The 25,227-nt window shown below is 38.6% G+C and overlaps 1 protein-coding gene across 3 annotated transcripts in view; it reads right to left on the bottom strand.

Moving 5' to 3' along the window:
- The window catches only part of LOC123872400 (formin-like protein), a 77,589-nt gene that overhangs the window by 5,317 nt on the left and 47,045 nt on the right, over positions 1-25,227 (bottom strand). The window contains exons 2-17 of one of the 3 annotated variants that reach the window (XR_006797472.1): positions 17,562-17,732; positions 14,421-14,500; positions 13,844-13,983; positions 13,293-13,516; positions 12,673-12,921; positions 12,367-12,510; positions 12,063-12,179; positions 11,084-11,212; positions 10,683-10,794; positions 10,154-10,509; positions 9,379-9,586; positions 8,072-8,644; positions 7,388-7,551; positions 6,854-6,955; positions 6,049-6,150; positions 2,713-2,856 (exon numbers count right to left, since the gene is read on the bottom strand). Coding sequence is in view for 2 of the 3 variants with exons in the window: in XM_045916650.1 (XP_045772606.1) it covers positions 3,924-3,941; positions 6,049-6,150; positions 6,854-6,955; positions 7,388-7,551; positions 8,072-8,644; positions 9,379-9,586; positions 10,154-10,509; positions 10,683-10,794; positions 11,084-11,212; positions 12,063-12,179; positions 12,367-12,510; positions 12,673-12,921; positions 13,293-13,516; positions 13,844-13,983; positions 14,421-14,500; positions 17,562-17,732 (2,889 nt within the window). In the remaining variant the exon portion in view is untranslated. Of the gene's footprint in view, positions 1-2,712; positions 2,857-3,910; positions 3,942-6,048; positions 6,151-6,853; positions 6,956-7,387; positions 7,552-8,071; positions 8,645-9,378; positions 9,587-10,153; positions 10,510-10,682; positions 10,795-11,083; positions 11,213-12,062; positions 12,180-12,366; positions 12,511-12,672; positions 12,922-13,292; positions 13,517-13,843; positions 13,984-14,420; positions 14,501-17,561; positions 17,733-25,227 lie in introns of all 3 variants that reach the window. The other 2 variants (XM_045916650.1, XM_045916649.1) reach the window with 2 other exon arrangements.

Genomic DNA, 25,227 nt, shown 5'->3' on the forward strand with positions numbered 1-25,227 from the left:
CGGAATGTAGCGGTTTTTTGTTCTAGAAGTTTCGATAGGTGCATAAAATTTTTGACGGTCGTCTTTCAAATTATTTTATTTACGGACGAAAATTCTTTGTACACACAGACACTTTAAGTAAACTGAAATCATACAAGCCTAAAATCATGCCGTCCATTTCCTTAGAGAACATTGCAAAAAGGGTGATATTGATATAATTCTGTCAATTCAGTTTATTTAAAGCTCAGATTGTCATTATTATTAGATGTAAATACAATTCAGTTAGGTACGAAAGCGCACTACAAACAAACACTATAGCTATAGGCCTACCGTTTAACAGAGATGCTTCTAAAGTTGCCTTCAAACTACGGAAATATAATTATTTGTAATTATATTTCCGTAGTTTGAAGGCAACTTTAACAGGGCTCTCTCCGTCACTCGCTTCATACAATCGTAGTTCCAATTTCATTTGAATATTAAGCAACCAAAGTCCATGAAATTTTGCAGACATATTCTAGAAACTAATATCTGTGTCTGTGGTGTTTTAGATTTTTCTAAAAATAAGTACTTTTAAAATTAAAGGGGCTTAAAGATTTGTATGTAAATTTTAAGACCGCGTAACTTTGAAACCGAATATTTTAACAGAAATCTGGAAAACCACAGACATAGATATTAGTTTTTAGAATATGTCTGCAAAATTTCATGGATTTTGGTTGCTTAATATTCAAATGAAATTGGAACTACGTTTGTATGAACCGAGTGACGGAGAGACCCCTCTTAAAGTATAGATACGGCTTGATTGAGACAGGTAGTGGTGTAGGGTGCAGGTTGCGCGTCCTACCTTATGAGCCGTCTCAGTGAAGCGGGATACCTTAGCTATTCTTTATTCTTTCTTTATTTGCATTCATGGCATACTACTCAATAATTGCTACATCAAGAACTGTTTCATCTACAGTCTACACGGTAGGTCTATACGTAGTGTTCCCTCCACAGAAAAACTAAATCATCTACTTTCTCATGCTCAAGACTCTCAAGACTTAAGAAAGAAGAAGAAAAATAACTAAACTATAATTACTTAAAGTTCTTCAACTACGACAATTAAGCGTTATATATAGATACTGTCTTATGTATGAAAAATATATAGCCAGAAAACAGTCAAATAGCATATGACTCTAGGAAAAGTACGTGAGATACGCTTTATAAAAAGACATGCCCTGTTAATTCCATGCATTTTGCAGCGTTCGCAGGAGAAACAACAAAATAATTAGATACTATATTATATAAATAATATAAAACATCAAAACAAAAACAATATACAGCTAAAGCTACGCAGAATTAATAAGTGAAAGTTTGTGATATTTTATCATGTTCTTAGAAACTGGTTTCTTTAATAACATCTTACAATAAATTGGTTCCTAAAATACACTCTGACATTGCTCCTGATTCAATAGAATATTAGGCACATCATAGACCAGCAGAGTGGAGTGGAACCGAGGTGGAACCCTTTTGATAACTTGATTTACTTTTGACGTACAGTTGAAATTAGTAGAATGAAAACAATACATGGAGGAAACTGAAAGCCTTGAGTGTCCCCTAGCAAAATATGCTGCGCCTTGACTCCACTCCACTCTGCAGATGTGTTGCGCCTTCAACTATTGAAATAACTTATAGCAGGACTAAAGCCGATATCTATAGAGAGTACTTTACTCAGGCTTGGGCGAGACCTATACCTACAGCATACCTTGACCGTGTTACTTGACTTTGCTCACACTTACGACAAAATTAAAACGAGATAGACTTATACCTCATACATAGATGTGACCCATTTATATCCGACTTAAGTCTCAGCAACGTCAAAGTGCGCTCTATAGATCTCAGTCTAAAGAAGTGCCGTCTTTTTTACATACCTACTTGCAAACGGAAAGGGACACCACTACTTATCGTCTTTTCTTTGGTGTTGAAAGTTCTCTACAACGAGTATGTATTACAGATAAGTGTTAATTTTATTATTATGTATTTGTTCGAGTGCTAAAAGACTTCAGGACCATGGTGATAACATGCGTCGTTGGCGTGAGGTTTTTAAATAAGCCTTTGGTTGTAAACACCATTGATTTCTTGATCACATCTCTCCATGCGCATTTACCATGTTTTTCTATTCCAATATTAGTCACTTTGCAACATGTTCCAAATTAATTCAATCAAATTATTATTTAATCGGTGTATCACAAAATCTAATTTTAGATTTTGATACTGTGTGCCACAGGGGAGTATTCTAGAACCATTATTTTTTTACTTTTTTATAGTTGATTTATGCAAAAAATAACGAAAGAATCTGTGATTGGTAAGGTACCTAATAATGCTGTGTTGTTATGTTACATAATTCAGTCAAGAAGAAAATAATCAGACATTAATCTGTTGTAAAACTCAAATAATAATGTCTAAGAACTTATTAAACCAAATATGGATGATTATTGGACATTTGTTTAGCTACATAATACACAAGAAAATAAATGATTAACTAAACTATCATTTGATTCCAAGAAAGACAAGGCTAAATCACCTAAACTATAAAGAGGTAGCGTTTACAAGTCAACAAAATTGTATAAGAATAATCTTAAATGGAATTTTACACCGATTAAATAATTTTAAATCCCCTTGGTTAGGAAAACCCGGTTAGTACACACGCACACAACAGAATAGGCCCCCATTTCTTAACAACTTCCAACGACTTACTCCTAGTCGTGTTAGGCCGTGACTTGGCGCTAAGCCGAGACCTAGGCTAAGTGTTGGCTAAGTCTAGGCTAGGTCCGGGCTGTGCCGCAACTGAGACAAGTGTTGCTGCAATAGGCCAGCGCTGACGGCCGCGTAGTTAAACCTCTGCGAGAATTGAGTCTGGTGTTACCATCACCTCTAAGTGTTGATTTATTTATTGATTAATATGGCAACTTTGGAAATCGGCGTCATTTTTATAAAACCAAAGGATCATGGTAAATAGACGGAGTTGAGTCACGTCTTTTTGATAACTATACTAAACTCAGCTTTATTTACTTTTAACAAACCGTTGAAGTTGGTATGAAAACAAAACACCAAGGACGCGTCGTCGCCGTTATGCTAAAGTAAATAAAGCTTAATTTTAGTAGTTATCAAGAAAGACGCCTCAACTCTGTCGGTGTACCTTGCGCCTAAGAATTAGACCAGGGGCAAATTTAGCGAAAAAAGAAAGGCAGAATCTCGCTGAAAATATCCCGTGATCAGTTGACGCGGAGTTTAGGCAACTTAATACAACTGCCACTTTTGTACCAAGTACCAACGTCAAATAATCGTAACAGGATTACCGTTCAGAATTTGTCGCTTACATACTTAGTGGTTGGAAGTTGGAACGGACTTCCGAATTTTCGCTTAATTAGTCTCTGGTCTAAATGAGTGAAAAAACCAAACCATAGTTTTTCATATTGTCATATTATTCATTGTAAAAATAAACAACCGTGAATATACTGTGAATCCGACACCGTTAGTTTAAGGAATCTAAAAAGTTGCTAAAAATATTACATCTTATTCAGTTTTAGGACTATACTTTCCTACTACTATGTACTATGTATCGAAAATGTGAGGAAACTAAATACTTCTTAAATCAAATAAAATAGAATAAATTTTTAACTGTCGTCTATAAAGAAGTCAAAAGAACGAAGCAGGCACAAAATGCAAGTATTTGAAAAATTAGAAGAAACAAGCATTCTTATTAGAAGTATTTATTTTCAAAACAACATTAGAAAATTTGAATAAATACATTAGTAGAATGGTACAACCCAGCGATACTTATAGCTATTAATTTACGATTTAGCTTCAAAGAATTTATTCAAATTGTATGCTCATGTGTCCCAGTAAACCAAATAAAAAGTGAACTTTTGAAAGAATTGTTATATTTAATTACCAATTTTGTTTCGTCAAGCGTTAATTTTGAGCTGAAATTAAAACAGAAAACCGGAAATTAACTAGACGTATTGCTGGGAACTGTAAATTAAATTGAGGCTACAGCTGAGCTTCGAGACACTGAACAAAACCCGTCACTAGAGTTGGCGATAATCTGTCTATTTGTATGGCAAACTACGGAAATTATTGTGATTATTACATAGTGACAATCGCAATTGTTTTAATTGGCTGAATTTACGATATTTTTGTCGCGACTGTGCATTTTAGCCAATAGTTATTTTTTTGGATTATCTTTTGTTTAAAAATTGAACCCTAATAGTTTGCATTAAGGAACATTTCAATATGTTCCTCGATGCAAACTATTAAGATACAATTTTTAATGGAATAACTACACTTATGGCCGATTTTTTTTTAAATCAAACGACTATTTGTGGCTGTCTATACACTTCCCTTTTTTTGCGCGGCTCCGGTGCTCTGCAGTGTGAACGGCTGCTTTACGCAGGCTGAGATCTATAGAGCGCTTTGACTTTGCTAAGACTTAAGACACTGTTAAAACGAGACAGCGTTATACCACTGGTATAAATCTATCTCGTTTTAACTGAATTTTAAGTCTAAACAAGGTTAGAGTGCACTCTATAGATTTCAACCGCAGTCCTTTGTATAACAAATTCTAGGATATATCGCTGTCATGCGATTTGGACACACCAAGTCCATGTTTTTTGTGCTAACTCTTAGTGTCGAGCTTTGATCCAAAAATATAATCGAAACTCTGATCGCAAAATAATGCATCTAAAATCTACTCAAAACGCATGACTCCATTCACCACTGAAGCGTTATGCAGAGCCATTGTTAATCGCAAAATAAACAAAATTGTGTTTATTATTAATTTCAATTGCGTAAAATTCTGTTTACTTTTATTATTTAGTCCTACAGAATTCAAACCTAGCATAAAAGAAAAACAATATTTGAAAAAAAAAAGGTTGTAGAACGTTAATTCAACACTTATTAAATAGAGTGTTCTTTGACTTTACTCAGAGTTAGAACGAGTCAGATTTATGTGAGAGACATAAATCTGTCTCGTTTTAACTGTGTCTTGTCTGAGCAAAGTCAAAGCACGCTCTATAGATCTCAGCCTTTCACTCCGGCTACACGCTCCGTCTTGCCTGCGCAGTTAAAACTGCACTGGCAAGACCATGAACTGCGCAGTCCAATCTTTAGCAGCTAGTGGAACTGCGCGGGGTTCAATCTTGCCAGCCACACGCACGCACTTAACTGCGCAAACTGACTTGTGCAGGTAAGCTTTCACGTAAGACAGAGCGTATAGCCGGAGTTTAAGATCTTGCGTGACTTCGGTATAGGTAACTTTTGTAAAGCCGATAAATAAAAAATAATTACTTTAAAAGCAGTATGCAGTTATTTTATATTTTTCGCAATGTGACTAATTCTGTTGAACACAATCTCTAAATTTACAGATCTAAATCTAGTGCTAGTCTTCTCTACAGGGGGGATTATGAAAGGGATAGCAATACATTTAGATCTGTCATTTTAGTTATGTACAATATAATTAGCCACAGTGTAAAGTGCGCGCAAAACAAGTGTCCAATCTGAAGTCGCAACATGGCGGGTTGCGTAGGTCATTGGCTAAGGAATATAAATAGATACACAAGCACGGCTTAGATCTGTCTTTAGCGCGGCAATTTCAAAAAATATCAGTATGGCAGCCAAAAATTAGTGTGACAGAACAAAAATAAAAAATTCCAAAGTATAGAATTAGAGCATTTTGAGCGCACTGTACAACTAAATTACTTACATATATAGTTCGCGACAGGTCGACATGGCAATCCGCCTCATACCCTAACTACCATGTCCATCAGTCACGTACTATAGTTTTCATTGCGGAAAAGGCTTACAGGCGTTACCTTTTGCTACACAAATAACTCGATTGAGGGCCGATTTTTCAACCGTCAAATAACTTTTATCCGAGGAATAAATTTGACGTATTGACAGATTTCCTATGCAAAAACTGTCGGACACTCAAATTTATTCCTCAGATAAAAGTTATTTGACGATTGAAATAGGCCCTTAGATATATTTTGAAGTGAAAAGTAATATAGGCGCGAATAAAGCAGCGAAGGTTACCTGTTGTTTCTTCTGGCTGAGTTTGGCTTTGTTTGGGTCGAGGTGGTCGGCGTGCGCGGCCGCTTCCAGTCTTCGTCTCTGTTCGTTTTCCATGTCAGCTTGCTGTACACAATACAATATATCATTATTTTTCCACTCTAGCTCTCAGTAAGGTTGATTTCCACTAAAAATATAAACAGCGAATCAACCAATCAAAGAGCAGAATTTTGTTGTCGATTACGATAAGTATGAATACTTTTTCTTACGCAATTGGGGGTCAACCCATTTACTTCTTGTAGAAGTATTTATGGCTTCTAGATTTAAGCTGTGCGTCGTCCGACAGTGTCAGTGTTAGAATGTTATTGAGTAAAAACTGGCCAAATGCGAGTCAGACTCGTGCAACGAGGGTTCCGTACTCGGATATTTATTCCGACATTTTGTACGATAAATCAAAAACTATTATGCATAAAAATACTTAAAAATCTGTTTTAGAATGTACAGTTAAAATCCTTTCGTATGATACCCAATTGGTATCTTACTTTGAAAATTGAAACACATTTTAATATTTTTGTGATGTAACCACAAATTCACGGTTTTCAGCTTACCTGCCAAATTTCATGATTCTAGGTCAACGGGAAATACCCTATAGATTTTCTTGACAGACACGACAGACGGACAGATGAACAAACAGACAGAGGGATAATAAAGTGATCCTCTGAGGGTTCCCTTTTTTCCTTTTGAGGTACGGAACCCTAAAAACTAAAAAAATATTAAAAACAAAGCCATTAAAATACTTAAAATACCTCGTAAATAAAACAAAACACACCTTGAATGCTCTTGTAAACCTTACAAGTAGCGAGAAGAAAGCGTTGGCGTCACAACTGCGTGGCGCCTCGCCGAAATACTCCACGCACGCGGCGAATGAGTCCTGGAAAAAATTCAATTTGTTCATTTTTATTATATAGTTATATAATAAAAATATAAGAAAAAATATATATATATATAAGTTCATTTTTACGTCGCAGAAAAAATGCACTTTATAATAATAGTAGCCTAGTGTCAAAATTTCAAAAAAAAGTAACTAGTAAGTTACTATGAAAAATATTTGTTAAAAAATTAGGTGTTTTTATTTCAGATTTTAAACGCAGATATCTCGAACTCGAAAAACTAGAGCTGATCAAAAACTTCCAGTTATATAATATTTGAACTTAGTATACCATAATATGTAGTCAACATCAGCAAACATTTTCCCGGCAACAGATGCGGTGTAAACTAGTGTCATAGTTTCTTGTTTTGTGTGAAATAAAGTCTTCTATCTATCTGTCTAATATATCTACCTATGATAATAATGTATGCCCACCTGAGCGTGCTTGGTCTCGGCGCGCAACCGCCGCAGCTTGTCGACGGCGTTGGCCACAAAGTCCCTCAGCACGTGCGCCGCGCCGCGCGCCTCCGCTTCGCGCCGCGCCGCTTCCATGCCGCGCTCCAGCTCACACACGTCCGCTACCACGTTCTCCAGAGACACTGTTGTAAACCCAACATCATGTTACAGCAGGTAAAATACTGTTTGTTTAATAGTATTGCCAAATGCTCTCCAAGAAAACGCACCAAACCAACCCCGAAAATGCACTAGATAGTTTTTAATTTGTTAAAAAAAGCGCTGAATTGTTGAAAATAAAATTATTTGAAGGAGCTTGACGATTATGGGATTTCTTTCTCCTTTGAAAAATAAAATTCGGTTGAAATAGCATGCTCGCATACATGACCATATCAGTAAGTAACAGGCACCAATATTGCCAGCCTGGACGATTATTTTAGAGGTGATAATTTGAAGCATAAAAAACAAGAAAAAATAAGATCGCCTAAGGTCAATCGATAAGGGTCAGTGGTTATTTGGTTTTTCAAATGGATTAAGTGATACCTCGTTAAATAGGTATTTCTAAATCATTATGTATGTGGCTTGTATAGTAGTTTTTGGAATCAGATTTTTGACACTAATAAAAACTAACTTAATTTTTCAACAATATGATATTGAATATCTTACCTTGAGCGGCCTTGTCAATGTACATCAGCTCTGTATCGAAGTTCAACAGTTCGGGGAAATTCTGTCGTATCGTCGCCACAATATAATGCAGCAACGACACCCGTTTATCCGTCGACTTTGTATCCATCAACGTATCCAAAGACTGCAGCTTAAACCCATAAGCAGGCCCTCTTTTACTGCTATTCAAGTAGTTCCCAAACGCTAGAATGATTTCTAGAACATTCCTCAACTTCTGGGATGATTTCACTGATGAAGAACCGGAGATAATAGCGTGGATTTGAGGGGTAATCAAATGTATGTTATCGTAGAAATTGCCCATGTAACTCATGATGGATAATTTGGCGGATATTCGCTCAACTTTGGCCAATTGCATGAGGAATTTATCTTCTTCGGTTAGTTGGTTGACGTTTTTCTTCTCTGCTACGTATTCTTTGTAGGCCTTCTGTTCGGCCTCTGTTGGGACCATGCGTTGGAGAATTTCAACGCTTTCGAGAGGTAACTGTTTTAAATCTAGTGTGTGGATGGCTGTGATCACCTTTTCTACTGGCGTGTCGAGTTTTCTTCTTGAAATTGCTGTGAAAAAAATAGATTATTACTTATGGGTGCCAATTTTTAATTGATCTGAGAAATTTTTCAAGTGAATCTATATACTGCTGTCTTTTCAATATCAGGGGAAAAGCCTGTTCAAGAATCAAAATTAAATTAGGAGAAATATAAAATAAGGAGATCAGATTTTTTTTATGCCTTTGGATCTTGGCTTTAATTTTACCAGGAGCTGATAAACTAACAGAATTCATGTGATCATATGCATTCAGTTTTGGGCTTTGATCACTCATGCTCCATTTGCTGGTATGGAACTTACCTATTCATTACACCAGGTGCTAATAAACTAAAAAGAGATTCAAGAAAGTTCTTCAGATACACATGTTTAAGTAAACAACACAATATCAGACCTTAGGAAACTTTTGTTGTGGAACGAAACTATAGGTACAGGCCCAGATGCCTCCGCGATACGGAATTTATTTTCATTGTACCAGGAACCAGTGAACTAATGAGAGGTCCAGAAATAATACTTCGCAACCTGGTAGGAATCTTCGAGTTTATGTTGGGGCTATTTGACCAGACATTGGCAGTTGGCAAATTATGAATTTGTTTGCTTTTACCAAGAACTAATGAAGTAACTTACCAATATTCCATAGCTGTATGTGTTAATTTATTACGGTCGTCCCTTTCATGATGCTCAATACGAATTTTTCTCCCATGTACCAAGAGCTAATAAACTAAGAAGAGGTCCAGAAAAGACTCACCAATATTCCTTAACCGTGCATGCTCGAGTAAGGACACGGTGTCGGGCCTTCGGAACCTCTTGCTGGGGAATGAAGCCAATGTATCGTCCGGTACATGGGCCACCCCTCCCCCCGCACCACCGATGCGGAACTTTTCCTCGAATTCTGCGAAATTGATACGTCTCCGAGGTCGCTCTTCGTCTAGCTCGTTGAATATCGTACCGCGCACCTAATAATAAAATACCAAAAAGAGTTAATGGAGCTAATAAAATTTAGATAAAATTACGAATCGCGGTCATACGTAGCATACGTGGGGAGCATACGTAGTCAAAATTACAAGGGTACGTACGAAGCGATTTGCCTCCTTGTTTCTAATTCGAACCGCTATTCTCCGTTACAATATCTGTCGCTATTTATTTAAACGTCTTTGCGGAGTTAAACTTCTTTACCTGGGAGATACTATTAAGTATTCTTTGCTCAAAGTACGCTTTATAGATCTCAGGCAGATTGTAAAACTTACTTGATTCGGCTTGGGCGCAATCCAGTTGAGCATAGGCAATTTGTACTTGGTGTCCACCTTTCTGTTGATGGATCATCAGAGTTATCACGTCAAAGTAGAGAGTCATGAGCTACGGGACAGGGAATTATAGGGAGAGCAGCGGGGTGGGGGTTGTACAAATACCAACAACGATGGTGGCACCGGCTACGCTGAGCACGGTTTTGCTATTGCAGTGCTCTCACATCAATTTGCTGCAACCTGACTCTGAATAAGGTTATGGAAAATCTATCAACTGACCTGGTTCGGCTTGAGCGCGATCCAGTTGAGCGTGGGCAGTTTGTACTTGGTGTCCACCTTCCTCTTGATGGTCATCGCGTCGGTGTGGTGCGGGGGCAGCATGAGGCCGGGCGCGGGCGGCGCGGGCGGTGCGGGTGGGGCGGGAGGCGGTGGCGCGAGCACGGGCGGCGGCGGCGGAGGGGGTGGGTGGGGCGCGGCGGGCGGCGGGGGCGCGGTGAGGGAGGCGGGGGGCGGCGGCGGCGGGGCGGGGAGGGTGTGCGCGTGTGGGTGCGCGTCGCCGTTGCTGAGCGGAGTGGGCGGTGACACGTGCCCGTTGACTGTGCCGTTGCATAGTGCGTGTGTTGATATAGCACCCACTGAGAAAAACATCAAAAATAAATCAGATCAAACTATTCATGCCAACTCATTTATAACCTATGTTTAAAGCCAATAAATAATTATTACATATCTCATAAAATTAAGACTGAATGTTACGTTATGAGGGATTGAGAGCTCAAATAGTAAAGGCTCGTTAGTACTCAGTACTCACTAGAAGCACCGCGCGGTAGGGATTTGGTGAGAGATTCCAGTTCTTGCACTTTGGACTCCAGCATCGACTGGCGATTTCTGGAGTCCTGCTGCGCTCGTCTAAGAGTGGATACCTATGTAGAAAACAAAATTATTAACTCAGTATTCATGTCACAACTAAATCAATATTTGTCAGAATGAGCTCAATATTTGTTACAATTCATAATAACGCAATATTTGCAAATAATTCAGTATTTGTCACAAATCAATGCAATATTGGTCACAAATAACTCAATATTTGTCACAATAACGCAATACTCCTCACAAATAACTCAATATTTGTCATTAATAACGCAATATTGTCACATATTACTCAATTTATCCAAATTTTACCTAAGACCAATATATAATTTGGTAGTTTACCTCTTCCACGACCTGTCTCCTAGCCTCAGCGAGCTGGTCGCGTTCGTGCCGTACTTGCGCCAGTTCGGCCTCCAGCGTCGCCTGCTTGGCTATCGCTTCCCGCTCCAACGCCGCGAGACGCTCGTGGGCCTGACAACAAATCATTAAGTTAATACAACGATGATTTAAAAACTTAATTTGCTATAATCCGCCAAACCAACGAAGTCTGTATGGTACGCAGCACCACACAAATTCCAACACCACTCGACGCGCGTTTCGCCCTGACACCGGAGCATCCTCAGGAGATGTAGACCTTACAACATGTCTAATTGCAAAGACAATTTGGATGTCAATCATGGACTTCCGCAAAATAACGCCTGCTTCAATAATACATTAAGTTAATGTTGTATAGAAACAGGCGTTACTTTGCGGAAGTCCATATATTTTGAACCAAAAGCTTAATTTGCTATAATCCAGCATATTAAGCAGTTTGCGTATCACATGCTGCATGTTCCAACATACAGATTTGTCTGGTTTAGCGGATTAATAGCAAATTAAGCTTTTAGTTTCTTGTATATCATTAAGTTAAGGCGTCGGCCTCCTCTTCGAGGGGTCGGTGGTACGATCCCAGGGACGACTTTTCTTTTCAGAGTTACGTGCATTTCATGCAACTTATATCATTTGTTTTAACCTGCATGCCTGAGAGTTCTCAATAATGTTCTCAAAGGTGTGTGAAGTCTGCCAATCTGTTCTTGGCCAGTGTGGTAGAATGGCCAAACCCCTTTCTTCTGAAAGGAGACTCGTGCTCGGTAGTGAGCCAGCGATAGGTTGATCATGATGATGATGAGTGCAGTCTTTTTTTACTCAGATACAAGTTGTTAGCCCTTGACTGCAATCTCACCTGGTGGTAAGTGATAATGCAGTCTAAGATGGAAGTGGGCTAACCTGGGAGTTTTTTTATAAAACCCCATACCACTTTGTAGTCACATTAAATACTTACGTGTCCCAACTCGTCCTCCAAGTCATTGACTTTCTCCAGCGCGGCGGTCTTGGTCTCACTGTCCTCCATCAGCGCGGCCACGTCGAACACGTTGTCCAGGTACGCTGAGATTTGGACCTGCTCAAACAAATATTTATTTAAAGACCTCTATTGCATAAAAAGGACGTAAATAATTTACATACAAAAAGTGACCTTATCGCTTATGTCTCGTTTTTACCACACAAACCTACTACTATACTAACGGGTCTTATAAAAGCCTATTTGTCTGAGTTCTATATAATGCCGCAGCAAGACATATCATTACCTGCAAATCTTCGCTCTCACACATCCTCAACCTTTCCAGGTAATCGTCTAACTTGAGCGCCGTGAACTCGTACTGGAGGTGCACCCTGAAGTTCATATCTTCCACCGAATGAACTATTATGTTGACAAACTGCATACACGCCACCTGCGAAACAATATTTCATTCTACATCAGAAGTGGGATGCGTGTATAAAAATAATTATGGTGGTACAGTAGACAATGTTGGTACAGTATTGTCGTTATGAAACATAAGGCAAAATACAAGGACTTGGGTCCTCAACGCAGTCACTTCTGAAATATGACTTACCATAAATTCTATATGAAAGGTATCGTAATTCATGAAGTACTCCATCAACGTGTGAAACCTCCTCGGCTCGCCGACCACTTCTTTGAAGTTGTCGAAGGCGGACAGTATGATCTGATGGCCGCCTTTCACCAGGCAGATGGCTGCAAGCAGTTCCAGCACCAGGGCTTTAGTGCGGAGGGAGTGGTGCACCAGGGACAGAGCTATGCTGTTTATAGCCTCCCTGTGCTGGATCACCATATTGAAGCCATACTGGAAATTAGAATCGAAATTTTTTAATTATTGCAAAAATTAAACCTACACACATTTTATGCCTACAAAATTGATTTGACGCTGCAGTCGGAACCAGCACATCATAAGACAAAGAATTAATACATGCTTGATGATTAGGAAAAGAATTGGTATTCTATAATTCTTCGTAACCGAGTACCATCTGTCAATATAAAGATGGTAAACTGCGCAGAACAACAAAATATGGGATATATTAATAACCCGGGCAAACATAATGAGCCTCCAAAGCTACTTTCTAGGCACGCCCTTCTTTTCAGCTAGTGGCCTTTCGACGCGGAACGGGTCCTTGCCGCCGAGGGTTCCGCTGAGCTCTGTTGTTGTGCATGTCTCACCTTGTTGTTCATGATGGCGCGCATGCACATGATGCACACGTGGATGTCATCGGTGGACGCGCCCATGTTGAGGCGCGCGGCGTGGCGCGTGCGGCGCCGCGCGGCCGCCGGGCTGCCCACCGCCTCCCCGGCCGAGTCCGCGGAGCGGGCCCGCCGCCGCCACGTGGCGCTGAGGGTTCCGCCCAGCTCCGTTGGCGCGCTGCAGTCCGACGTTGTTGTGTTCACTGAAAAACAAATATGTTTCATTGTACATGTAAATTCAAAAGCCCTTGACTACCATCTCACTTTGGTGGGTTGCAAGTTACAATGCAGTCTAAGATGGAAGCGAGGTGTGGTAATCTTATGCGATGCTGTGATTGTTTGTATGAGAGTATCAGGCTGTCAGTCAAAAAGAAAATCAGCGAAACCTCGTGTGACGAACAGCAATTGGCTCGAAAAAAGTTACGAGCATAACCATGACTGCTCTGGCAAGAGTGAAACTAAGAATCAGAAGTAGCATGAAGACTTGTTAAAATTACCCCAAAGATAAGGTTAAAGCTCAATAAGCTCACCCTGGTTGACAGCGTCGGAGGAGTGACTCCTGGCCAGCGCGATTCGCTGCTCGTGCCTCATCATGCTCAGCCTGAAGCTCAGGTAGTCGATCAGCACATCGAGCCCCTGGTTCTGCTCGTTTAGGAATTCCCTCACCCATCTAACGGAACAGAGCAAACTGATGTTATAGCACTTAGTGGCATTCGGATTTCCAATATTTACGATGCAGCATTTTTTGTTGCTTTCGATTTGAAACAAATAAGCAGCCGACTTGGCACATCTATTTTTTGGCTCTAGTACATATTATTGGATCCATGCGTTCGGCGGGTGCCGGCCAAAGTGCTAACTTTGCGTTTGAATTACGCCAAGAGCCTTTGAGTTTGTAAACTTGGTAAGCTGGCCGGTGCAGGCTGTACGAGGAAAGTGTACACCAAGTTGTCCTGTACACGTATCATGCATTGGCCGAGCAAGTTGAGCCAATATGTACTAAGCATTTTGTTAAGGCCCTGATAAACGTTTTTTATAGAGACGGACTTCTTCTTGATATAATAGTAAACGACTGAAAATATCATATAGGAAAATAGTTTGTATACTCACTCTATGTGATTGGTTCGTAATGATATTTCCAAATCCCTAAGAACTTGTGTTGATGTGGAGTCCCCAACCATTTTTCTTTTCTGCAAAAGTAGAAATGGATTTTAAATTAAAGGTTAAAGGGCAAAATTCACGTTTTAAGTATGTACTTTCCTACAGTGCGGGAAGCGAAATGTTGACAGAAAAACCAATAGCACAGGCACCTCTTCCGTCGTGCCTCATGCCACTTCATACTTCCAAACAGGTCAATCAATCAGCCATTGCGCAGGTTCAAGATCAGTTATTTTTATCCAACAACAACAATACAAGCTGAGGCAAGACACTTGAGCAAAGAAATGATGTAGTGGGAATAGGTTGGCGCATCATTGATCCGCCAAAGAGGCCTAAAAATTGATATTACGCAAATAACTTGAGTAATTTATATCGGCAAATAACTGGGCATTCACCCTCTTACTAATATCACAGTTTAACGAAATACTACCAGTTGTTCAACGCCTTTGAAGTCTAGCTGTGCTAATATCTAAACGTACAGCAGTTGTATAGTTAGAAAATATTTAGTCTTCTTCGTTCAATTAATGTCTAATTACCGATGACAGAAAGGGTGAAATCGTTGTGCAACTATTCACGGCCGCTATATACAATGAATACAACCTAAGACAGTTAGCGTATAAACAGTTAGAACTGCTGTCATACAGCAACATTGCAGTCCTATTAAATTACTTATTCGCAACAGTGTACGCAAATCGTGCGGATAAATCACCGAGTGTACACGAATCTAAAGAGCACATCGGACCAGTTTCCATTCAATTCGGTGACGATCACGACTATGCCATATTCACCGCGGATAGTTTTGTTTAGACGTTAATATGGTATAACAAGATTGGCCCACGTCCTTATACAGCCATGGGGCCTTTCATATGCTCTCGTGAACGACGCCCACCACGATTTGCGAATGGTGCAATTAATGAGTGGATTACCTAAGGATAAGGACAGGCCAAATTATTTACTAGCTATCACTACCCATAACATTATAAATGCGAAAGTGTGTTGGTTTGTTGGTTTCTCCTTCTCACACATAACAGAGTAGCGGATCGTTGTCATTTTTTGCAAGGATATAGTTAAGACGTGGCGAGTGAATTCCGCCGATGATTTGATGATGGTGACGATGAAGAGGCTAGCGTCAAATCAAAACAAATGTAATCATTTTTCCAAGAAAATAGTACTTGTAAGAGTAAGTGTAGAAGTTCGATGTAGAAATGTCTCTACGATGAGTCACGGTCGAGTGTGATCGATGTTATTGAAGATTCTCCGTGAGAACGTTAATTACGTTCCGACGCGACGTCCCATTGTTTCCGACGCGACTGTACATATTTAGTAGATAGATAAGTAGGTACAGTCGCGTAGATCATACAGATCAAATGTGTACTTAGCGTTAAGTGTGATTAAGTGTTCATACAAGTTGATTAGATGGTATTAGTGAGGATTAGTCTGCGGCTTTATCCGGGTGACATTCGAGAATTGTATCTTGCGTGTTCATTTGTTCCAAAAGACCGATTTTAATTAAAGATAGAGCCTCATTTAGGTCTGAATATAAAGCTTATCAATTGCGAAACTTATTCCTCAAGGTATAGGGCATAGGCTTACCTCTATAATATGTATTATGCATTGGATTGACCATTCCAAACAAAATATTTGCTGGCTTAGATCGCTTTTGCTCATAATTTAATGGCAAATGTGGTCAATTCTATTGTGAATACTATAGATAGCACTAGATTAAAAACCTGTCAATTACTAACAATAAATAAAAACAGATAAAAATGGAGATTATAATAATACAGAAAACAACTGATTGCTTCAAAAATTTAATCAAAATGTACAGGTAGTGCAAATATTTGCTAGCTAAAACTACTAGAGCTCTACAATCTACAACCAATTCAAACCAAGAAATTGATTTATTTTATTTTAATTAATCAACTTCACGCAGTTCTCTTTGGACTCAATTAACTGATACGCCATATCATTACCAAGAAATTAGTTGCTATTTTTAAACCAATAAATTAAGTTTCTATTTCCGGATTAAACTTTTCCCACAAAGCGAATGTCGAAAAAACGGAATTATATCGAGAATATGAGTACATCTCCTTTTACCTATTTTAAGCGACATATCTAATACAGTCGTCATATCTAATAACCTTAATACAATATAACCATAATCTGAACAAAAAACAACAACATTTCCGAAATTATTTTTTCTGTAAATCCAAATTATTGTTTGTGTTTTTGGTTTAATCATAAAATAAAGGATTGGGCCCAAATGTGGTCGGTCTTCTTTGGAATAGAGATAGATTATACCCTGGATTAAAACATAAACTACTTTTTACGCCGGAAAATCAAACCGTTCCCACGGGATTTTTAAAAAACCCATATCCACGCGAACTGAGTGCGGGCATCAGCTCGTGTACAATAAAATTATCTTCCAAATCTCTTACTGGGAGTGTGTGGACTACGAAATCGTGCAACAATTTTGCATGCAATCTTATCCCTCAATTGTATCCTAGCATTCGCAGTAACCCTAGATTGCGAAACAATACGCAATACATCAGCCGCTCTGCTGCTCTGGCGCGCAATTCCACGGGACAGTAACTAATAGTGTAACCGCAGTAATCCTGAGCAAATCGCTCTGCCCTTTGTTTGTGTTAAACTACGCTTCGCCGGTTCGTTAGATATCTGCTTTTTTTTTAAATTTATAGACTAGCGCTTGTCTGTTATAAAACCTGCTGGCAAGTGATGATGCAGCCTAAGATGGAGTGCGCTTACATAGGAGATGCCTATTCACTTTTGACTTAATCCCTTCGAGTGACTTTCAGCACTTTCTTATGAGCACATAGCAGTTATAAGAGATCATCTATAGACTGACGGTTTACAAAAGTAAACCGTCAGTCCATAGATGATCTCCTCAAAACATCACACTAATATTATAAAGGAGAAAGTTTGTATGTGTGTGGAAAATCAAAGAGTTCCCACGGGAATTTTAATAACCTACATCCACGCGAACGAAGTCGCGGTTATCAGCTAGTTACTGGATAAAGTTTTATAGTGGCTTGATTTGAGGTCAGGGTGTTTGGGTGAGCAGTTTTATCTTACCCTATGACTCCTAGAGGCCTTTGGGTCGAGGTAGGTGCGCAGTTTGTTGAGGTAGTGTGCGGGGGAGTCCTTCGCTTGCACCATGTCCTGGTCGCAGATGATTTCCCACTTCTTCTCCAGATCATAGTTGCGGAGGAGTTTCGCCTTGTCCGGGGGGAGGTCCATTGAGGCCTGGAACAAGAGAAACACAAATTGTAACTTCAATTTGGCAATCTTTCAGGGTTAGCCCCAATAAAATAAAAATGGCGGACAAGAAAATTCAAAATGAAAAGTTTTGTAGAGTTTCAATTGAATATTTTTGGATACGCGTGCACAGGGTTTGATAGCAGAGTAGGTACATTACTCAAGCAGGTACTTTTGCCTACCTATTAAATGTCAGATTATAATCATATTGAGCTATATCAACTAGGGTAAGCAGAGCTTTTATACCTCTATCACCTCCACTCCACTAGTTGAATAGTGCGCCACTGTCAAAAAAATTGCCGATTTACGAAATTTTAGGAAAGGCCTGGGCAAGACATACTCCTACCTAAAAGATTCTTTAGACCATTGTCTAGTTCCTTGACAGACAGACAGATAACGAAGTGATCCTATAAGGATTCCTTTTTTCTCAGGAGATACGGAACCCTAAAAACGATAGATCAATAATAAAGTAACAACAATTTCGTATGCAAATAAGCAACTAAGGGGAATAAGCGTAACGCAATGCGATATGCATAAATTACATTCTTGCAATGCAAACATTGCCCGTAGTGGGCTTGCAGCGTGGGGTATGGACAGCGGGCCGACTTTGAACCAGTTCCTGGCACATGCGGGACTAACGGTTCTCGCTAATGGCGTAGGGCTATCGACGTTATCCATTGATTTATTATATACTAGATTATGCCCGCGACTTCGTCCTCGTGGATTTAGGTTTATCAAGAAACTCTACTTTTGGAGATAAAAAGTTGCCTATGCCAATTTCCGGGACGGAATCTACCTTTATACCGAATTTCATACAAATCGATTGAGAATCTCGTAGGGATTCCTTGATTTTTCCGAGACAAAAAGTGGTCTATGTCCATTACCGCGATGTAAGCTAATTCTGTACCAAGTTTCATCAAAATGGGTTAAACGGATGAGCCGTGAAAACGTAACAGAGATTGCAATTGGCTGCAATTAGATCTGCTGGCAAGTGATGATGCAGCCTAAGAAAGAGCGCGCTTGTCTAGAAGGTACCCATATTCATAAGATTCGGTGAATAGAGCCAGCCCTAGTTAAGAGCGGTGGAAATAGAACCTGAACATCTCAATGCCAGCGATTTCGCATCCGATAAGCCTAATGAGATCGAATGATCTTTGTCATTACAAATTATTGCCGTCGTGTCAATGCCGCGGAGCAAATGGGTGGAGATTCGTTTTGAGATAAAACTAATGGTATCGTATACTAGTTACCTACTCGACTTGTTTGTGTGCTTAATTCTCTTATCTATCTGTAAAAGTTAATAGACAAATAGGCATTTTGGCATTTACAACAATCCGGTGTTTGACAACTAGTCAAATCAGTATCTTTTTATCAAACGTCAAAATACGCGCTTAGTATGCGAGCTTCTATGAGATACGGGTATGTGACGTCAGAATGCTTTGATGTGCTGTAATTTATAGAGATTAACAAAGTACCTAGTAGGTACTTTGTTAATCTCTATAAATTACCTACATGGATTTTACGTATTTTGGAAGACCCTCTATCTAATCATTCCTAAGAAATACTTAATTTATTTTTGACATAGGCAAATACTGTACCTATTAGGTAAATGTATCTAATTATAGATTTATTCAAAATAATCGTTTTTATCGGATTAGTTTTTGCCCGCTACTTCGTCCGCGTGGACTACACAAATTTCAAACTCGTATTTTACCCCCTTAAGGGTTTAATTTTCAAAAATCCTTTCTTAGTGGATCTCTACGTCATAATAGCTATCTCCATGCATTTCAGCCCGATCCGTCCTGAAGTAGTTTGAGCTGTGCGTTGATAGATCAGCCAGTCAGTCAACTTTTCCCTTCATATATTTAGATAGGTGATAGAACAATGCATGGAACAACGCCGTAGCTCGTAAAGTGTGCAACAGTTTGACCTGCAGCTTTCAACAGGGACCTAGACACCTGGCGGCAGGTTATCGAGATGGTCGATGGTTTACACCGCACGTTTTACACCTTGACTTGTTGTGTTGTTGTGGTGGGTGATGTTATTTGCATCTAGACATGCGATACAGGTAAAAACGGCATCAATCATTATTACAATCTCATTGTTGTGATAAGTTGATTTCATGGCATATTCGCTTCAAAAATGCATTTTAGTCAATTTACTGTAGCTGTCATTTTACCTTATCGGGCTGTAGTGGGCTAGATATGGAGATTTTACAAAAGTTTTTAAATTATTTATATTATTTATATTATTATTCTAAATCTGTATAAAGATAATGTTACCTTCTAAACCTCAAATGCAAGGGTATAGTATCGCTCAGCAAAAAATAGAATTAAAGCTAAAGTAAACTTAGCCGATAGAGAAATTTATAATACGAAATTGTTTCCATGCATGTTGAGATTAATGTCACGCAACTAATTTCAATACGCGCGAAATTAGACGTTTACACGTGTAATTGCTTATGAAATTAATGTCATAAAACTAATTTCATGCCACTGAATTCGTAATTTAAACTCGGCTTAAAGCTTCCTGATAATTACAGCGCATCAATTGCTTTCGCAAGTCAACAATCTCCAATCGGGGGCAAAATCTGAATGGAGTAGGCGTTGAATGGGCGATCGCGGCCAGTATTTGCGCTAATCATGCGCCCGGTCGTTCACCTGCGTAGTTTTTACTAAAAACCAGCCAAGTGCGAGTCGGACTCGCACACGAAAGGTTCCGTGGGTAGGTACCACCGTACAAGAAATCACACTAATCACACTAATATTATAAAGGCGAAAGTTTGTATGTATGTGTGTGTGTGTGTGTGTGTGTGTGTGTATGTTTGTTACTCCTTCACGCAAAAACTACTGGACGGATTGGGCTGAAATTTAGAATGGAGATAGATTATACCCTGGATTAGCACATCAGCTACTTTTTATCCCGGAAAATCAAAGAGTTCCCACGGGAATTTTAAAAAACCTACATCCACGCGAACGAAGTCGCGGGTATCAGCTAGTAACACATAATTTTCTGTGATGTAATCAGAAATATACGGTTTTCGGGTTTTTATTCTTGCTATATGACAATTGCTACCTGCCCATGTTTCTAGATCAATCTGAAGTACACTATAGGTATTGTTTCTTTGACGGGTCTTGACAGACACGACAGACAGTCGAAGTGATCCTATAAGGGTTCCTTTTTTTCTCTGGAGATACGGAAACCTAAAAATGGACGTGCAGTATAAAACGTTTTAGGCTACAAGCCTATTAATTACTTACTGTTATCTGATATCGCTTCTTTTAACATCGCGTACGGATTTCATTCAGCAGCTTAGGTTTCTATCGAGTCAATCGTGGGTGGTTTGGCCATTCGAACGGAAGCATCCGAGCATTTCATATACTTAGCTGTCATAGAGAAGCTAGAGCTTCTTCTTTAGACGATATATAATATGTGTGGCTGCTAAAGAGATTAGATGCTCTGAAGATAGTACAGAGTGTGCATACCTTGCAGCCTTAATAAGTGTCCACTTTTAATGACTCGATAAAATTCGGCAATTGGTGGCCAAATCGATAGGGTTCGCATCGGACTAAGATAAATGTTTAATTTTTGTAGGTGTAAGATTTAAAATAAAATGTGAATACGCGCGCCAATATCCTCGATGTCCACGAAAATCACGATCAGTCGGTGAAAAGGCTACCAATATACGGCAATTGGTTCTGTGCGTACTGTCAAAAACCTATCGCACTTATGACCTTTTTCTATAAACACGCAACACACACCTAACGCATGTGCATAACTGTGCCACGCGAATATGACCATTGAGGTGCTTAACGACTTACGGCCTTTGACTGTACATGTTTGCCAAGCTCGGTCACCAAGCATTGGGCTAACATGTATAAGGTGGCTTTAGTTTATGTGCACGCTATACCGCGTAGATAATTAAAAAAAACCTCTGGGTTACGCACACAAAAACGCTTTACCAGTTCTGTATCGGGCACGCACTATCCGCTGTTTGACCAACCTACTCTTTTTTCTTTCTTTTTTTTTATTCGATATAACAAGTTAGCACTAATTGTATGCGATCTCACCTGATAGCAACTACGCAGTCTAAGATAAATGAGAAGCAGCTAACCTGGAAACCCATACTTCTAATTAGTTAGTTTTAACGCGGCCTTTTACCGGAACTCTTAATATATTTATTTTTTTAATAAGGTTTGCTAGCGATTTTTACAAAATATGACACACACATTGCGCATTTGCACACAAATTACATGGTAAATTTATAATTAAAAATAAAAAACAGCCAAAACAACTTATCAAAATAAACAAAACACACAAAAAAGTTCTTGGACGGCTTTACAATAATAGAATTTTTAGAAATTGAATAAGTATCATTTTTGCTTTTCGGTTGTAGGAAAACATCGTGAGGAAACCTGCATACCTGAGATTCCTCCATAATGTTTTCGAAGGTGAAATCTGCCAATCCGTACTGGGCCAGCGTTGTGGACTATGGCCTAACCCTTCTCATAGAGACCTGTACTCAGTAGTGGGTCAGCGATAGATTGATAATGATGACTTATTAAGCCGCTGTGCTAGAGTGACCAACGCAAAAGATCGAGATGGCAATCGGGGTATGAGGCGGGAGGATGTCCGCACAGCGCCCGCGCTCGCCCGCACCTGGTTAGCACGGGGGCTGTGCGGGACATCCCCAACCCGATGGCCATATCAACCTGTCGCGTATTATACTAAGTAAAGAGTATGTAAATCATTTCTTATTTTGAGTGATGAGAAATGATTTCCAAATATTTGAACAAGTACGCAAATAGACTTCTCAAAAAAATACGAAGAAATGGCAACTGTTACGAGCAAACAAACTTGGTTTTGTAGTTTTGTACAGCTAAGCAAATCCTTCAACTTACACAAACTAATATTAGTTAAGTACACCTCTAAGTAACATTGTTTCAAATAACAAGTGTAAATTAAAAATTTATAACACCCCCGACGATCCAAAGTATTTGAGTTTCAGTTTTCCAAAACATCATTTTCAAATAAATAATTATGTATTTAGGCAACGCCCATCTTGACATTTGTCTATTGACATAATATTAAGAACCTAACGGTTATCTAACCTTCTTTTCTACAACAAAACTAGAAAAGAGCTGATAACTCTTAAACGACTGAACCAATTTTTTAGATTATAGCTAAGAACACTCTCGATCAAGCCACCTTTCAAACAAAAAAAACTAAATTAAAATCGGTTCATTCGTTTAGGCGCTACGATGCCACAGACAGATACACAGATACACAGATACACAGACACACAGATACACAGACACACAGATACACAGATACACACGTCAAACTTATAACACCCCTCTTTTTGGGTCGGGGGTTAAAAAGCCATTAATTGAGTTGTTTGACATTGGCATAGTGAACTAGAGTGAGGAAACTCTCGGTTTGATCCTGAATCGACGGTATGCAAAATATTAGGCTATGTGTGACGTGAAATCAAAGAAAACTTGTCTTGTTACAAGTTCCCCAACTGCCGTGAACTGTGCCTATACTGAGGTCGTTGTCTTGAAGATATAGCTGTATGACATGAATATAATCCCAGTCGGGCCTGTCTTTCAATCTCAGCTAATACTCATTGGCGTCGTAAAACTGGAAGCTCGTAAAACGTATCACCTCTGCGTTACTGGCGAGTCGTGACTCCGAGGAGGTAGCCAGTAATAACATTTTGATGGGTATCCCTTATCTTAATCTTCGAGTTTCAATTTTATTTATGAGGTAAACGTAAAATAAAACGCAGGTAATCTGCCTGCTTAATATCTTAATTTAAAGGAGAAATAATAATACTGTCAACCAACCACATGTTTCCAGGCTATATATTAGTTATTTTGCGTTTTTTGTGAAAACAAATTAAATTAAAAATATATAAAACGTATGGTTGAGATTGGTTGAGATTAGTAGTACAAAATACGGCGACTATCCAAAGGGTGCCTGCCTGCTATGCCTAAGCAATTACTAAGTAAAGCTTACTAGTAATTCTTTCTTTTTAAATATTTTAAAAAGTAACAAATTGTAGCGATTTTTGATATTAAAAAATATTATTAATATGTACTAGTAATCTAATGGTCAAACGAAATGTTTAACTCTAATCTTTATTCTAAGCATTGACTCACGACGGATTTAGGTATTTACGAAGCGCCACTCACTCTGAATGAGTTCTTATTTGAAAAAATTACACTATACCTATTTATAGCACTAGGGAGGACATTAATCAGTTATCGATACGTCGACTGGTCGTGTGAGAAGACTTCGTACTATTGTCTGGAAGGATGCAACATAACAAAGCTACTATTATTTGACGTTCATTTAATTGTAGAGAAAAAGGACGGATAAAGACACGATCATACTTTTAAGAATACACAACCGCCATTTTAGAAGTCGGTTAAACATACACCGCGATAGCACAAGACGAGGTGTTGTGAAAATCAAATATCGTGATATTTTCTATGAACAATGTATGTTAAAAATAAAATGGTTTTCAACCTAATTAGGTGTATAATTTATTGAATCTTAGTGAAAAGACACTATTTTTAAGAACATAATATATAAAAAATACGTCTGCCAGTCCGCACTGGGCCAGCATGGTAGACTATGGGCTATGGGCAAACCATTCTCATTCTGAGAGGAAACCCGTGCTAAATAGTGAGCCGACGACGATGTTGATTGTGATGATGAAATGCCACATTAATATCTTCTCAACCACATTCATATTTTACAAGCCTTATATTACCTTTGCCTGAAACTAAGTAACAGTGTAAGAATGTCTAAAAACTCCCTTTTCACTCACTTCTTAAGAGTCTTATGGTTATCTTTATAGTTTTTCTCTATACTACTCATAAAAGCTAAAGTTAATATACTCATAAAAAATTTAATTTATTCAAAAATAAAACATAAATAACTGATGCAATTTATGGCAGCACGGCCATAACAGGTACGTGCTAAAAACTGGTTTTCAAATTAGGTCACAACGTATTACTTAACTACTTATTTAAATTTTAAATACCTATATAAAATACGATTTGTTTGGCAAAGAAAAAAAAAATAAAACCTGTCGACATAAATTATAAAATCAAGTTTTTTTTAAATAATATAATTATAAACGAAGGTCGGTGAGGAGTTAAACAGCATTGTGATCCAATGATAGTCATTGTTGATGAATCACTGAATCAGAGGCAAAAACAAGGAAACACGCGCGATTTGCATTCTAACGACGTATTCAATGCCATTGTTACCATTTACGTAATTGAGCGTCAATTATATAATAGAGCTGCTAGTTAAAGCAGCGCGATTGAAGTAAATAAATAATTGTTTAAAAAAACTTTTTTTTTTTAAACGCTAGGAATATTTATCGTTAGGATTTTATGGCCTTAATTTATAGTCGTCTCACCTTTAGCAAACATCGGAATTAAATTCTTATTGGTTTTTATTGAAG

Source organism: Maniola jurtina, chromosome 15, assembly GCF_905333055.1.
Source record: "Maniola jurtina chromosome 15, ilManJurt1.1, whole genome shotgun sequence".
In the NCBI taxonomy this organism is placed as follows: Eukaryota; Metazoa; Arthropoda; class Insecta; order Lepidoptera; family Nymphalidae; genus Maniola; species Maniola jurtina.